At 43.4% G+C, this 15,460-nt stretch overlaps 1 protein-coding gene and 1 pseudogene across 1 annotated transcript in view; both read left to right on the forward strand.

Annotated features, from left to right (window-relative positions):
• Tll2 (tolloid like 2) overlaps nt 1–15,460 on the forward strand; it is a 119,282-nt gene that overhangs the window by 52,965 nt on the left and 50,857 nt on the right. The window contains exon 3 of the mRNA XM_005335281.4: nt 4,403–4,480. Within this exon, the coding sequence (XP_005335338.2) occupies nt 4,403–4,480 (78 nt within the window). The remainder of the gene's footprint in view (nt 1–4,402; nt 4,481–15,460) is intronic.
• LOC144371435 (superoxide dismutase [Cu-Zn] pseudogene) lies at nt 7,580–13,952 on the forward strand (annotated as a pseudogene).

Consider the following 15,460-nt stretch of genomic DNA (forward strand, 5'->3'; position numbering starts at 1 on the left):
GGAATTCTAGTCCTTCTTTTAAAACTGGCTCCTTTGTTTTCTTATTCTCCCATCTATTGATTGTTACTGAGTACCTGCTATGTGCCAGGCCTCTTCCTTCAAGATGCTAGAAGCTAAAAACTAGCCCACAGGATTCTGCACACTACAAAGGAGATCCCAGTACCTTGTGCTGAGGGATGTGAATGAGCCAGGGAGCTATGGGAGTGGCAGAGGATAAGGGCTCTGACCGAGGAGGAGCGCCTGGCAGCTTCCCAGAAGAAGTGGTGTCTGAATGGAGACTTGAAGGACCAGTAGGATTTGGGCAGGTGAAGAGGTATTTGTAGCTAAGAAAGCTGAACAAGAAGATGAAAGTAGAAATTCAGTCACTGCAGGTGCTTCGTGTGGCCAAGCTTGCAACGGGAGTGGGAAGTGGCAAGAGATGAAGAGCATGAACTCCAAATAGATCCCACTGGACCACACTGGAAACTTGAGGTTTGCTGCCCTTCTGGGGGGAAAATAAGATGGAGCCTGCATCTATTGAGGATAAGGACAGAGGGGGAATTTATGTTCTTAACTACTATGACCCCGACCATGTCTTTAGGTGTCTTCCATAGACCCACTGGGCAATGCCTTATGACCCTTGGGAATAAATGGCCCCTATCAGGAGCCTCCCCTGTGCTTGTCCTCATTCCTGGGGAAGGAGCACAGGTGTGAGATGAGACAGCACCCACTTCTAGCCATTATCAGTATTAACCATCTCTGCACCCTCAGAACAGGCAAGTCACACACAGAGGCCCTCATCTGTCAATGGTCCCTGTGTTAGTGGGTCTCCATGAGGCTAGAACTGGAAAACTCCAAGGAAAGTACTTAGCGCTGTTCTTAGCACGTGATCAGCACCATGACTGGTACTTAGTACATGATGGGCTCATGCACTTAGGGCACCTGGTTTTCCCCACTTCCAGGATTTCTGCACCTACTCCAACCCCAAGCACCAGAGACCCAAGTAAATCAGGATCTTCTCCTCTCCCCTGTCTGCTGCTGAGCTCTTAGTCCCTCCCAGCCCTGGCTCTCTCCATTACAGCTTGTGGCTCCCCTTGAGCCCAGACTGCTCCCAGACACAGCTAATGCTCTCCCCCTGTCCTCCATCTTTCCTTTTGTAGGAACCAAGGAAGTCTAAATTGCTGACCATCAGTACTGGACTTCTACTGCTGTGTGGAATCTTATTTCAATCCCCTTCTACTCACCTTTTTGTTTTTCTTTCTTTTGGTGCTGGGGATTGAACCCGGGGGAGTTCTATTACTAAGCACATCCATAGCCCTTTTCTAATTTTTATTTTGAGGCAGGTTCTCACTAAGTTTCCTAGACTAGCCTCGAACTTGTGATCCTCCTGCCTCAGCCTCCTGAGTAGCTGGGGTAATGTACACCAAATACACCATGCCCATCTTTTCTTTTTTCTTTTTTGGTTACCCCTACCTTTTAATATTTTATTTAGAGACAGGGTCTAGCTGAGTTGCTTAGGGCCTCACTAAATTGCTGAGACTGGCTTTGAATCCTTCTGCCTCAGCCTCCGAAGCCACTGGAATTAACAGGCATGTGCCACCATGCCTGGCCTTGTCCACTTTTAATAACCCCTGTCACATACAAAGCAGGTGAAATTACAAAGCTCTTTCACTGTGCTCTGGCTCCTATCTACATCACTCAAAAGTCCAAGTCCTGAAAATGACTGGGAAGGCCCCACATGAGCTGGCCCCGCAAACCCCCACTGCCCACTGACCTCACAGCCTACCCCTCTCTCATCCCCCTACTGCCAGGCACACTCCCGCCCCAGCCTTTGCACCTGCTGGCCCCTCCGTTTGGAATGCTCTTCCCCTATAGCCACAGTCTTTCCCCTGTTCTTTCCAGACTTCTGCTTTTCTACCTTACCTGAAATGGAAAACCCCTGTCCCCCTTGCCCTCACTTATTTTCTTCATAGCACTTATCAACAGCTGTCTTGAATAGTTAGCTGTCTATTTGTTTATTGCTTTCTTCCCTACCCTGCATCAGAATATAATTTCCATGAGGTCAGGATAGAGTTTCTGCAGTGTCGTATCCTGAGCAGCAGAAACAGTGTCTGGCATGTAGCAGGTGCTGGATAAATATTTGTTGAATGAACGAGTGCCTAAACAAACCTATTACCTCATTTGGTCCTTGCAACAGCCCATTTGACAGACGAAAAGATGCTACGGCCCAAGTTCTTGTCTGCAGTTGCTCAGAGAGTGGAGGCCGAGCTGGACCCGGAGCCCTGCTGCAGCTTGCCTTCCCTCCACAGATGGCACATTCCTTGGCTGGTGAAGGATTTCAGACCATCAGGATTTCCCCTGACCTTTAGCCTGAGAGGAAATGATATCGCAACTGGAAGAATCCCCCGAGGGCCGGGAGCTGGCAACAGAGGCCCCGGCAGCTGCAGGGAGTGTGTGAGTGGATTCCGAGTTGGCCAGAAAGGCAGCAGAACGAGCAGGATGCAGTGTGGAGCCTCCTGTCCCCGCCTGGCGTTACAGGGACCTTTCTCGACAGGAGGCCCCGCAGCTGCAGCCCCTGCTAGGTCAGAGTCCTGGGAGGGAGGGAAAGGGACTGCTGGTCAAGCGTCCATCAGGAGTTGGTGTGGGGGCCACACGGTGGGCTCCCGTGGCCCAGGGATTAGATTTTAGGCTGAGTAGCGCTGAACACCCATGGGCTGTGGCACAGGGAAGATCAAGGGGTTTCTGACCAGGACACTGCGTCCTGACCCCTCAGCAACCCTTATTGGCTGAGTGACTCTGGGCTAATCATCTTAGGGTATCTTTTCCTCTGTAAAATGGAGGTTCCACTCCCACCTACCACAGAGTGTTCTAATGGGGATCAAAGGGAAATACAGGGGAAATGCTTTATAGACTCCAAGTTTCTAAACAAATGAAATGTGTGTGTGTAAAGCATATATATATGCTTGTAAATAGATTATCCTTTGAGACCTTTTATGTGGTTTTATCTGTGCAATTGTCTCTCTTCTGGGCACAAGTCTGCTTCCTGGTGCCCTGCCCGCCAGTCATTGGTGGTTCCTCTCACCCTTATATCCACTCTTCCAGCCCCTGCTATTGGCTCTGCCCCCAGCTAGGTTCCTGATCAGCATGTGCCTGGCACCTCTACTACAGTGTGCTGTCTGCCCACCGACCAGGGCAAATCTCCTAACTGATACTGCCTTCCACTCCTGCCTGCCCCAGAGCAATCTTAGAAAAACATGCACCCTCCTCCCTCTCCTGTTTTAATACTTCCACAGGGTTGTGACAAAGAGAATAAAACCAAAGGTCACAGCATGACTGGCAGGGCCCTGTGGATCCTGCCTCCCTCTCGGGCCTTCCCCCCCTCCACATGGCCAGCTCACTCCGGATCCAGGTTCTTTCTCCATCCTTCCTTCTCCTGAGGATGCTCTGGCCCAGATCTCCACGAGGCCGGATCCTGCTTATCTCAGATTTCAATCCCAGGGTCACCTCTCCAGAAGGCCTTTTCCAGCCACCTTACACAAGATTCCTGCAGTCGTCCTGGGCACACACTGCACTGGATCTTCAGAGCACTTTCTGAACCCGCAGTTATTTTCTTCATCTGTTTTCTCACCTGCTTATTGTCCAGCTTCCTCTTCAGAATGCACATACCTCTTCACAGCTGGACCCACAACACCTGGAACTGCACCTGACACTCACAGTAGGACTAGGAAGCACTTGGTGATTGACATTGTCCTGGTGGAGAGGAATGTGAACCGGGTGTATGGATGGTGGCCACTGGCAAACGCACACCAGCCTCACTGACCTTGGTGGATGCAGGACCCGCAGGATCTGATTTATATAGTGAACAGCAGTTTCTTCCAGGTTACTCTCCCCCAAGGGAAACCAGAATTCCTAGAGAACACCCAGAGCACCAGGGTAGCAGCCACCACATTCCTTCTGGGCAGACCCCAGACAAGACAGCTTCCTCTTGCTTCTGGGCTTTCTTTCCTTTTTATTTGTTCTAATTAGTTACATATGAAAGTAGAACACATTTTGACAGATGATACATAAATGCAGAATAACATCTCTTTCTTCTGGTTGTACATGCTTTGGGCCTTTCTTATGGAGGTAGGGGTCAGAAAATGGACTTCTGGCTTGCCTCTTTGTAAATCTGATTCTGAGTGCTCTTGAGTTGATCAAGATTAATTGATTAATTGATTAATTTGTGAATGATATACGTGTTTATAAAAAAAAGTAGGTTCTCTTTTTTTGCTATAGTATCTAGAATAGTGCCCATCACATGATGGGTGCTCAGTAAACCTTGGTGGAACAAATCACGGCTGATGACCAGGGATGGCTCTTCCTTCCTGAAGCTGGTGCAGAGAAGGCTGATGTGTCTTCCTCTTTCTTTTCTCTGTTCTTACAGGTGGCCTTGAAGAGCAGCCATCTGAGAGCTGGCCAAATGCTACCGCCTTGAATACCAGCAGCCAGGAAGCTAGAAAGGGTAATGTATGTGAGGCCCCACCAGGTCTTTGGGTACCTTTTATATTTTTTAATGGCAAAAAAACAGATAACTGCAAATTTACCATATTGACCATTTTAAAGTGTACCCTTTAGTGGCATTTACAATGTGGTGTGACTATCCCCACAATCTATCTAGTTCTAGAACTTTTTCATCACTCCCAAAGAAGAACTCATATCTGTTAATCAGTCCCACACTTCCCTAGTCCCTGGCTTGAGAGATGACAAGACATGGGAAATCAGGCATCTCAGGGAATGAGAGGTCCTGGGAGGCCAGGAAGAGGGACAGCTGGGGTGGAGATGGGGGGGTGGCTTAGACCAGAACCCCTAGAGAGGGGACGGGTGAGGTTGCAGGCTGTTTGTGGATAGGGACCACTTGTCAGACTGGAAATACTCCCATGGCCTCTCTGCACACAAGGCTCAGACATGAGTGTGGCCTACCAGTCCTGAGAGCTTCTAGCTTGGAGGTCACTGGAGGCACCTCAATTTTGGAGAAGCCTTTCCCATTCAGAGTGAGGGTGGAGGAGAGAGCCTGCATGACTCTCCTCTGGCTGTGGCCTTCAGGATTCGGCTTATGGTCAGCAATGGCATTTCTTCTATATCAAGCTAACTGCAAAGCAAAACAATAATTGTTTTTTGGTATTGGGGAGTGAGTCCAGGGGCACTCAACCACTGAGCCACATCTCCAGCCCCTTTTTGCATTTTATTTAGAGACAGGTATCACTGAGTTACTTAGGCCTCAATAAATTGCTAAGACTGGCTTTGAACTCCTGATCCTCCTGCCTCAGCCTCCTGAGCTGCTGGGATTATAGGCGTGCCCCACCTGGCAGGAATGATTTTTAAATACCAGAATCTTTTGTTTCAAGGATGCCTCTACAGGGATGAAATAGAAATAATTATTTGCTTTACTTTATGTTTTTGCTTTAATGTTAACTTTCATACATATTCACGTGTATATATAATTTCACACACATTCCCACAAATGCATAAATGTGGTGATGTCATCATATACTATTTCTTAGTGTTTCCTTTTGTTCTTTTCCCTTTAATTTAGTACCCCCTTCATCTTCTTTTTCCCCTACCACCCTCTACTCTCTCTCCGATAATGCCTGCTAATGACTTTGTGTGTACCATGCACCTATGTTGACATATGCACTTATATAGAAATATACATATGTAAGCAGACGTAAGCATATATACAGATATAGGCTTTGTCATTGTTTTAAAATTTGATACATATTCTTAAATGCATCATGCTTTTCTCATCAATACTTCATGGGAAACCCCTCCAAGGTACTTGTTTTAACTTAAATTTATGCTTTGGAATAGTTGCAAAATATTCCTGGTACTGATGGATCATACTGTGTTCCATCATTCCCTTCTTAATTAGCATTCCCTTCACTTTTGGTTCCTGACTCCATGAACAATGCCTGACATTCCCTCACAGATAGCCTTTAACACTTCGTATGTTTTTAAGAAATGTTGCTAGATTGCAAGTCCTCTGTACACATATACCTCTGTGACAATTCACATTTCCATAGCAACTTATAAGTGTGCTCCTTTCCCCAGATCCTCACTAGTACAAGGTATTGTCAGTGTTTTTAACCAGTGAACAACAGCTCATTGTTACTTAATTTATATTTCTCTGACTGTTGGTGGTTTTGAGCATCTTTTTCTGGGTTTGCCAGTAATTTGGATATGCATTTCTGGGATTTGCCTATTTCATTTTCTCTTTCTTCTCCGAATGATTGACTATTGGGCAAAACTACCTTTAAACTTGATGACTTCAAAAGGTGATTTGTTATCTTTCATCACTTTGTGGGCTGACGGGGCTCAGTGGGGCAGCTCTTGGACTGACATTGCCTGGGGTCACTAATTTGAAGGCATTCATCTGGCAGCTGAATGGGGCTGGAAGGTCCAGGAAAGCTTTAGTCACCCCTGGTCCCCCAGTGTACCTCCACATGGGCCCTCTCCCCATTCAGTTGTCCAGACTGAGAAGTTCTACAACGTGGCAACTGGCTTCCTCGAGGGAGGAAGCAGAAGATGCAGACCATCCAAGGCCTGGAATTCAGAACTCCAAACATGCTGCCTCTGCCACATTCAACATGGATTCCACAGCATGCGAGAATCAGCGTGAGCTCACGGGATGAGGGGACTTGTGGGGGCCATACCTGGAAACTATCACTGCATCTTATCTGCTCACCAGCAATAGAAATTATTAGTTTTTTATGCTTACCGTTTTTGCAGGTATAATAAACTGGGAGAGTCAGACACCCTTGGGCTTGAATCCCAGCTCACGCATTTAGTAGCCATGGCTTTGATGAAGTTATTCATCTCCTTATATGAAACTCGGGGAGAATTAGAAATTATATTTATGTCAAGTGCATAGCCAGGTGTCTGGAACTTAAAAGGTGCCCATGAAGGTAGCTCTTCCACTTTTTCCTCCCCACCTCCACTTCCAAGAATTATATTATCCAACATTGAGAGTGCATCATTTACCTCTGGACTGGGATTCCACAGCTGTTCCACAGCTGCACAGAAACACAATTACAGAGGACAGGAAGGAACAAGTCTGCTGCAGCCCATTGAAATTCTGCCTCTAGTTGGGCTGCACACGGGACCCGCACTGCAATAAAAGGTCTTGGGCTTTCTAAGGAGGGTGAGGACCACGCTGCCCTCTCTACACATATACCTCTGAAACTGGCTGAGTCCATAGTCTGCAGCCCCTCAGATGATCTTGGTTTGTTCAGAGAGGTTAGTGATGTCAAGGACAGGCCAGTCTCTACTCTGCATTACAGGGGCAGACAAGCAGGTCTCTAGGCATCCAGGGCAATCCAGAGGAGGAAGGAGACTCCAAAGGTGAGGTGAGGACGGGCCGATCCTTCCCATCCCGTCCCTTCAGGACAATGTTGGGCACCAGCCTGGTGTGCCTCTTGTTTTTGCTTGAATGATAGATAAGTGTGCCAATCTCAGATTCCTCTTTAATTGCAACCTACCCCCCTTCCGCTCCCCGAGAACAAGAGACCGCCCAAGCAGGAGAAAGGCTCTGGGGGAAGCGTCCGGGCCGCTGGTTTCAGCCGCAGGTTTATTTCCTGGCATTATGTGGCTCCCTTCAGCCCTGACGGTGGGGATTTGTGCCTGCGGCATTGGGTGTGTGTGTGTGTGTGTGTGTGTGTGTGTATGAACTGCTGAACAGCAAGCTCTCTCAGCACCCCCGGCAGAAGCTTTGGTCAGAGAAGCCCCTTCCCTTAGAGATGGGAGCTTAGCTTTCGGTGGCCGAGAATGAGATGGATGAAATGGAGTCTGTCACTGCTCCACAGTGGAACTGTGACTGGACAGAACTGTATTTCTAGAATCATATTCATAAAAGAGAATGGAACTTTCCCTTCAGTCGTAGGCCCTCAGGCCTTTATATTGCAGTAAAGAATAATGGAATCTGGTTGCACCGAGGAACAAGGGGCCCACAAACTTGGGTGCAAAATGCTCCTGCATGTCACCTGTGGCAGTGCATTTGGGTGTAATCACCAAGCCCGACTAGCTTCAGGCCCACATTTTAACCTGTCCCCAACCCAGGCCTTCATAGTAATCACTGTGGTTCACACCAAGCCCCTCCTCACCGCAGGTGTTCGATGTCCTTTGGCCAGCTCAATGCTCACTGGAAGTCAGGCTCAGAAGGGGAAGTGGTTTATTCAAAGCCACACAGGTAGCAAATGGCAGCACTTTTCTTGAGCTTAAGTTTCCTTGCTCCCAAATACCTTCGTCTTAACCTTTGAGCCCTATCAGTGGTTCCCAGACTTCACTGAGCTTGGTCAACAGTGGGGAGATTTAAAAACTGCAGATACCTTTACTCTAAGATTGGCCTGTTGAGTCGCAATCCTTGGGCAGAGGACCACACCAGCATTTTAAAAAGCTTCTATCTGACTCTAGCTGTGCAGCCAGGTTGAGAACCCTTGTGTAGGATAATCTACTATCTCCCTTTTTACCAAGGGGCTGCTCTTGAGTTTTTCAGGATTGGGGCAGGTAAGGCGTGGATTCATCCATCCGTCATGGGGTGAGGATTTTGCAGATGGCTGGACAGTCAGATGTATACTTCCACTGTAGGAGTGACCCTCTGCTTAATCTGAAGATTGTAGTTGCTTGCTTGAGAATGCCGGACCAGGCATGGTTCTGTTTATGACATGGCTGTGCCTTCAGCCGGAAATGGAACACTGAACAGTTATGCCGTTTTGCTCTGTCAGAGAGGAAAGGGCCCCTCCCAGAGCCAGAGAATTTAAATGGGCTTTATCCCCCTCCCTCCTCCACCCCCAGCGTGTTAAATCCTTTCAGACGCCCCTGAGCTCCTCTTCAAATGCAGGACTCTTGGCCATAATAAATAATTACATCCTTCTATTTGGACTCCAATTCCAGATAGTAGTAATCCAAGAAAATCCAATAATGACAGTTGCATTAAGATCCTCCTTCCAGGCTAAGCAGAACATCTGTTTAGACATATTTTTAATCGGCAAATGCTTCCTGTGTTGAGTCCTCAGCAAATTAAATTTCTCACTGGACCGAAGGGGAAGCTGTCATTCAATAACCCATCTCTGGAAATTACACCCCAGTCTCTTTCCAGGTGCACTTAAGATTTTCCCATGCTGACTCGGCCGCATAAAATCAGCCCTTACAATACTGGGTCACATGTGTATGTAGCACAGCTTGTCCGAGCGGCCTGGGATGTCTTGGTGTGTTATTCCCTCGAATAGAGAAATATTTTTGCCCAGAGAAGAATTGGCAGCAGAGGAAAATTAAGAGACTTGTTGAAAACCATATGGGAAACGGATAACAAACTTCCACTTGCTACATCGCTGCCTGTGATTACTTAAGACATGATGATTCTCAGGATGTAAACATTAAGGGCTTCAGCCTTGCCAACATTGCGGAGAGGTTTCCGCCACAGAATTGTTTGGACTGTTGGGCTGTTTATTTTTAGAATGGCTCATCCATTCTTTCATTCATTCAAAATACAAATATCCTGGATGCTTAGCACCAGCCAGGCACGGTGCGGGGTCTGGATCATGGAGGGTGAACAAGCCCATCACGGCTCATGCTCTCATGGAACTTCCATTCCTACTGGAACAATTCACACTGGAAACCTTGATGCACTGGCTTCTAGGGCTGGGATAGCAAATTGGAATATGCATAGGGCCAGGCAGTTGGGGGAAGTGGGCTGAATGGGGCAGCATGAAACAGGGAGAGGGGTTCTGGCAAACAGGAAAACAAGTCCCCGTCCCCTGATTACCGGGAACAGGTGCTCCTTTACTCCAGTGGGTTGTCCTATGGTGGAAGATGGACTCACTGCTGCCAGTCTTTCCGTTTTTAAAGTAAAACTAGGAAATCTGGATTGTTATGTGAAATCCCTTGATTTTAAAACGTTGGCTTCCAAAGTGAGATTTAAAAAAAAAAACATAGTGTGGGCCAGAGTGTCTAGGCCAAACAAAACACATCTGTGGGTTGGGTTGATCCCAAGACTGCAAGTGTATGACTTCTGTTCTAGAAATTCTAGCAGTTAAATAATTAATTTCAGGTTTAAAAATATATCCCATATCAACTTTCTGTGCTGGGAAATATGACCAATTAAACTAGGTACCTCTTACACCAGCATAGAAATGTTGGGTGGGGGGCTCGGGGAACAAACAAACTTTTCTACTACCCCAAATCAAAAATATGAAGTGAAGTTTAAGAGGGAGAAAAAACCAGTAAATGGCCATGATGAGAAGATAATAGGAAAGTTAGCCTCATAGAACTGAGCTTCAGATGGTTGTGAAACTATGCAGAGGACATAGAAACTGGACTGGAATATGAGGAGCCAGGGACTGCTGTTTTAATGGCCAATGTTATGTCTATAGAGATCCAGAAGATGTGGCTTTTATCCCAGGTGAGGCAGGAAGTAGAGACGGAGATGCACATCAAATAAATGCTTGTGCAGAGACTGGGGGAAAGGCCAAATAAAACCCACGATGAATTAGAATTTTCCAGAATTGAAGATGTGAAATTTTCAGAATGGTACTGAATCCCAAATAGAGAAGTAAGATAAATCTACCTATATATAGACAATTGTAGTGATGCCAAGGAACACCAAAGACAAAGGGCAAAAGAAGGAAACCAAGAAAAGATGAGACATAATGGGAAATAAAATGACCATTAAACTAAAAATACAGTTCCCACTGGCAATGATGAGGGTCACAGGCACTGGAATACACTCTCACCATGAAAGAATATTAAAAGAGACATTTCCAGGTAGGAGAAATGGGATGGAGGAAGTAGCAGTGAGCAAGGAAATGGGTGGATTTGAAGATAGCTATACATCTATATTGCAGACACACAAACCAGGCCTTGATAATAGAGACTGATTTTGGAGCTTGAAAGCAAGTAACCAATAAAACGAAAAATTGGAGTTTTCTGTGTCTTTAAGACCCTTTTGTTTTTCAAAATGAAACAGAGGCCTCTGGTTTCTTCTGATTCATCTTCTTGTCTACTAATTCTTTATACTTTGTTAAATCAAATATGAAGTTAAAAATCAAAGGCAATGCTATGTAAAACATAAAGGGAACAATAGAAGTAAAAAGGAAGTCTATAAAATATACAAATCCAGTAGAAAAACAGGAAAGAAGAAAAAAGGGGGAAACAGATAAAAGGAAAAAAGAAAGCACAAAATGAAAGGAAGGCAAATATCCAGGCATATAACTTATAAAATACATAATGGAATTCACTTGCTAAAATAATCTCAGGAAATACACTCTGGATATTTACTGTTTAAAAGAGCCCCACCTAAACCTAGTTAAGCTTACATGCAGAAATCCTAAATAAAATATTTGCAAATCAAATCCAGTAATGTATAAAAAGAATTACATACCGTAACCAAGTGGGATTTATTCCAGGAATGCAAGGCTGTTTTAACATTTGAAAATCAATATTTATGTATATAGCCCACTGTATCAACAAGCTAAAAAAGAACAATCTGGTGATCTCAAATCAATTTGATACAGAAAAAAACATTTAACAAAATCTAACACTTATTCAGGATTAAATGTCAGCAAGTTAAGAACAGAAAGAATTTATCTTAACTTGATATAAACTCTCTACAGAAGAACCTAGAGTTTGTGTCATACTTAATTGTAAAACACTCAATGCTTTCCTTACTGAAATCCAGAACAAGACAAGGATGCCTGCTCTTGACACTCTTATTCAACATAGTTCTGGAAGTTCTAGACACTGCAATAAAGCAAGAAAACAAATAAAAGGCATACAAATTGGAAAGGAAGAGTTAAAATGTTGGTCTATATTTATAAATGATGTTTGTCTATGTAGAAGAACCCAAGGAATCTACAAGAAAACAAAATAAAAAACTCCTAGAACAAGTAAGTGAACTTAGCAAGATGGCAGAATACAAGACCACCAAACAACAAATATGCAAAAGCAAAAATTTTAAAACCAAAATCCTTTACAGTCACTCCAAAGAAAATGAGATACTTAGATATACATTTACCAAAAAATAGGATTTGTATGATGAAAATTTACAAATGCTGACAAAAGAAATCAAGGAAGATCTAGATAAATGGAGAAGTATGAGTATTCACAGGAGCTTTATCTGTAATAGCAAGAAACAACCCAGATGTCTTTCAGTAGTTGAATGATTAAACAAAACTGTGGTCCATGCATTCTAAGTACAGCTACTCAGAAACAAAAGAAACTTCATAAACACATCCTGGATGACTTTCCAAGGAATTATGCTGAGTGGTAAAAACCAGTCCCCAAAGGTTATATACCACATGATTCCACGTATACGTTTTTGAATGAGAGAATTTTAGAAATGGGGCAGACTAGTTGCCAGGATTTAACAATGGGTAGGTGGAAGGAGGGAGGGAGGTGGATGTGATTATAAAATAGCAACATTAAGAATCTTTGGTGATAGAACTGTTCCTGTTCTGTGTCGTGAATATAGTAGTAGATACAAAGTCCATGTATGATAACATTGTGTAGAACTATGCGTGCGCACGAACACACACACACACACAAGTAACAATGGAGAAATCTGAATGAAATCAGTGGGTTGTGTCAATATGCATATCCTAGTTGATATTGGACCATAGTTTTATAAATGTTACCATTAGGGGAAACTGAGAAAAGCATATACAAAATCTCTCTCTTTTATGTCTTATATCTGTGTGTGAATCTGCAGTCTATCTCTATAAAAATTTCATTTTACAAGAATCCATTCTGATCATTGCAAAGTTCTATTGTTCGTTGTGGAAAGTATAATTCATTTACAGAATGACACCTGTTGTCTGACTAGAAAAGACAAAATTACACAAAAAGATTGAAAATAAATGGATGGGAAAATGCCATATGAGGCAAACGATAGTGGAAAAAACTAATATGGTAACATTAGTAGCATACAAAATAATCTTTCGTGTAGGTGAACATTATTATTATCATTATAAAGAGGGTCAGTAATGATAAAACAAATAGTTTATTTGGAACATTTAACAATCCTAAACTTGTATTACTTAGCCAACATAGTTTTAAGCAATCTAGAGCAAAAATGAAGAACAAAGGAGAAAACAACAATTCACCTTAGGCCTGGAGGTTATCTAAAGAATTTTTCTCAGTAGCTGTTGTTAGTACATTTTTATCACTATAAGGAGATACCTGAGGCAGGCAGCTTTTAAAGAAAAAAAGATTTAGTTCAGAGTTCTGGATATTGAAGAGCATGGTGCTCAATTCTGGTGAGGACCCCATGGCAAAACAATGACCAAAGCATGTATGAGAAGGAATGATCTGGTGCCAGCATCTCCTGTGACATTGTCACAGCTACCTTAGCAATGCTTGGGGTCAGACTGGTGCACTCCTCCAGCAAATTATGGCAATGAAGGCCGTGTGCATGCTGAAGGGCAATGGCCCAGTGCAGGGCACTATCCACCTCAAGCAGAAGGCAAACAAAGTTTTAGTATCGGGACGCATTACAGGATTGGCTGAAGGGCAGCACGGATTCCATGTCCATCAATTGAGAGATAATACAGAAGGCTGTACAAGTGCAGGTCCTCCCTTTAATCCTCAGTCCAAACAACATGGTGGGCCAACGGATGAAGAAAGGCACGTCAGAGACCTGGACAATGTGACTGCTGACAGAGATGGTGCGGCAATGTGTCCGTTGAGGATTCTCTGCTCTCACTCTCAGGAGAGCATGCCATCACTGGCCACACAGTGGTAGTCCGTGAAAACCAGATGACTTGGGCAAAGGTGGAAATGAAGAAAGTACAAAAGTGGGAAATGCCGGAAGTTGTCTGGCTTGTAGTGTAGTTGGGATAGCTCAGTAAACATTCCCTTCCATGTGGCTAGGTCCCAGTAACTCATCTGTTATCCTGCTAGCTGGCAGAAATTTAACTTGGTAAACATTAAACATTGTAATCTTAAAAGTATAGCTGTGTGACTTCTTTTTAATTGCTCTAAGTATTTGTAATGAGAGGGAGTGGTCACATGATGCAGCAGAAAGCTGAGATTCAGGGCTCAGGCTCACTCAGATTTTATAACATAATGCTCTTTTGAGAGTTCAGGGGTGCATTTTTGCTCTAGATTGCTTAAACACAATTACCACATTCACTTCCATATTGTCTTTGACTGCTTTTGTACCATAATGGCACAGTTGAGCATTTGCAACAGAGAATATATAATCCACAAATCTTAAAATACTTACTATCTGACCTCTTGTAGAAAAAAAAAAAATGTTGACTTCTGTCTTGGACAACAGGTCCTTGGAACACAATGCAGTGTTAGAAATCAATGACACACAGAGACAAATATTTAGACATTAAGAATCACACACTGAATGGATAAAGAAAATGTGGTACATATACACAACGGAATATTAATTACTCAGCCTAAGAAGAATGAATTATGGCATTTGCAGGTAAATGAATGGAGCTGGAGTATATCATGCTAAGTGAAATAAACCAAATCCAAAAAACCAAAGGCCAAATGATTTCTCTGATAAGTAAATGCTGATCCATAATGGGGGCAGGGTAGGAAAGAATGGAGGAACTTTGGATTGGGGGGGGTGTGGGGTGGGAAGGACGATGGAATGACATGGACATTATTACCCTGTGTACATGTGTGATTACACAACTGGTGTGACTGCACCATGTTCAGCCAGAGGAATGAGAATTTGTGCTCCATTTGTGTATGATGCATCAAAATGCATTCTACTGTCATGTATAACTAATTAGAACAAATTTAAAAATTTTTAAAAATCACACTGCTAAATAACTCAAGGGTCAAAGAAGAAAGTCTAAATGGAACTTATAGAATGTATTAGTACCTAACATTGAAAAAGTACACGTCAAATGCGGGATGTAGGTAAAGAGAAAGAGAGAAATTGAAGTCTTAAAAAAATGTTAATATTAGAAAATAAGAGGTCTGGGTTGTGTCTCAATGCTGGAGCACTCATCTGGCAAGTGTGAGGCCCTGAGTTCGATCCTCAGCACCACATATAAATAAATAAAATAAAGGTATATATAAATATATATGTATGTATGTATGTTTATATGTGTGTGTGTATATATATATATATTCACATATATATATATATATATATATATATATATATATATATGAAAGGTTGAAAACTTATGTGCTAAGTATTCATATTTGACAGGTTTGCCAAAACAATTCCATGGGGGAAAACTAGTCTTTTCCAAAAATAGCTCCAGAATAACTTGGTATCCACATGCAAAGGAATAAGGTTGGACCCCTACTTCATACCATATATAAAAATTAACTAAAAATGGATCAAAGACCTATATATAAAAGCTAAAACTCTAGAACTCTTAAAAGAAAACATAGGTAAAAGTCTTTGTGACCTTGGATTAAGCTATGGTTTCTTGGATATGATAGCAAAGGCATAAACAAGAGAAAAAAATAGATAGAT

Source organism: Ictidomys tridecemlineatus, chromosome 1 (genome assembly GCF_052094955.1).
Source record: "Ictidomys tridecemlineatus isolate mIctTri1 chromosome 1, mIctTri1.hap1, whole genome shotgun sequence".
Taxonomy (NCBI): Eukaryota; Metazoa; Chordata; class Mammalia; order Rodentia; family Sciuridae; genus Ictidomys; species Ictidomys tridecemlineatus.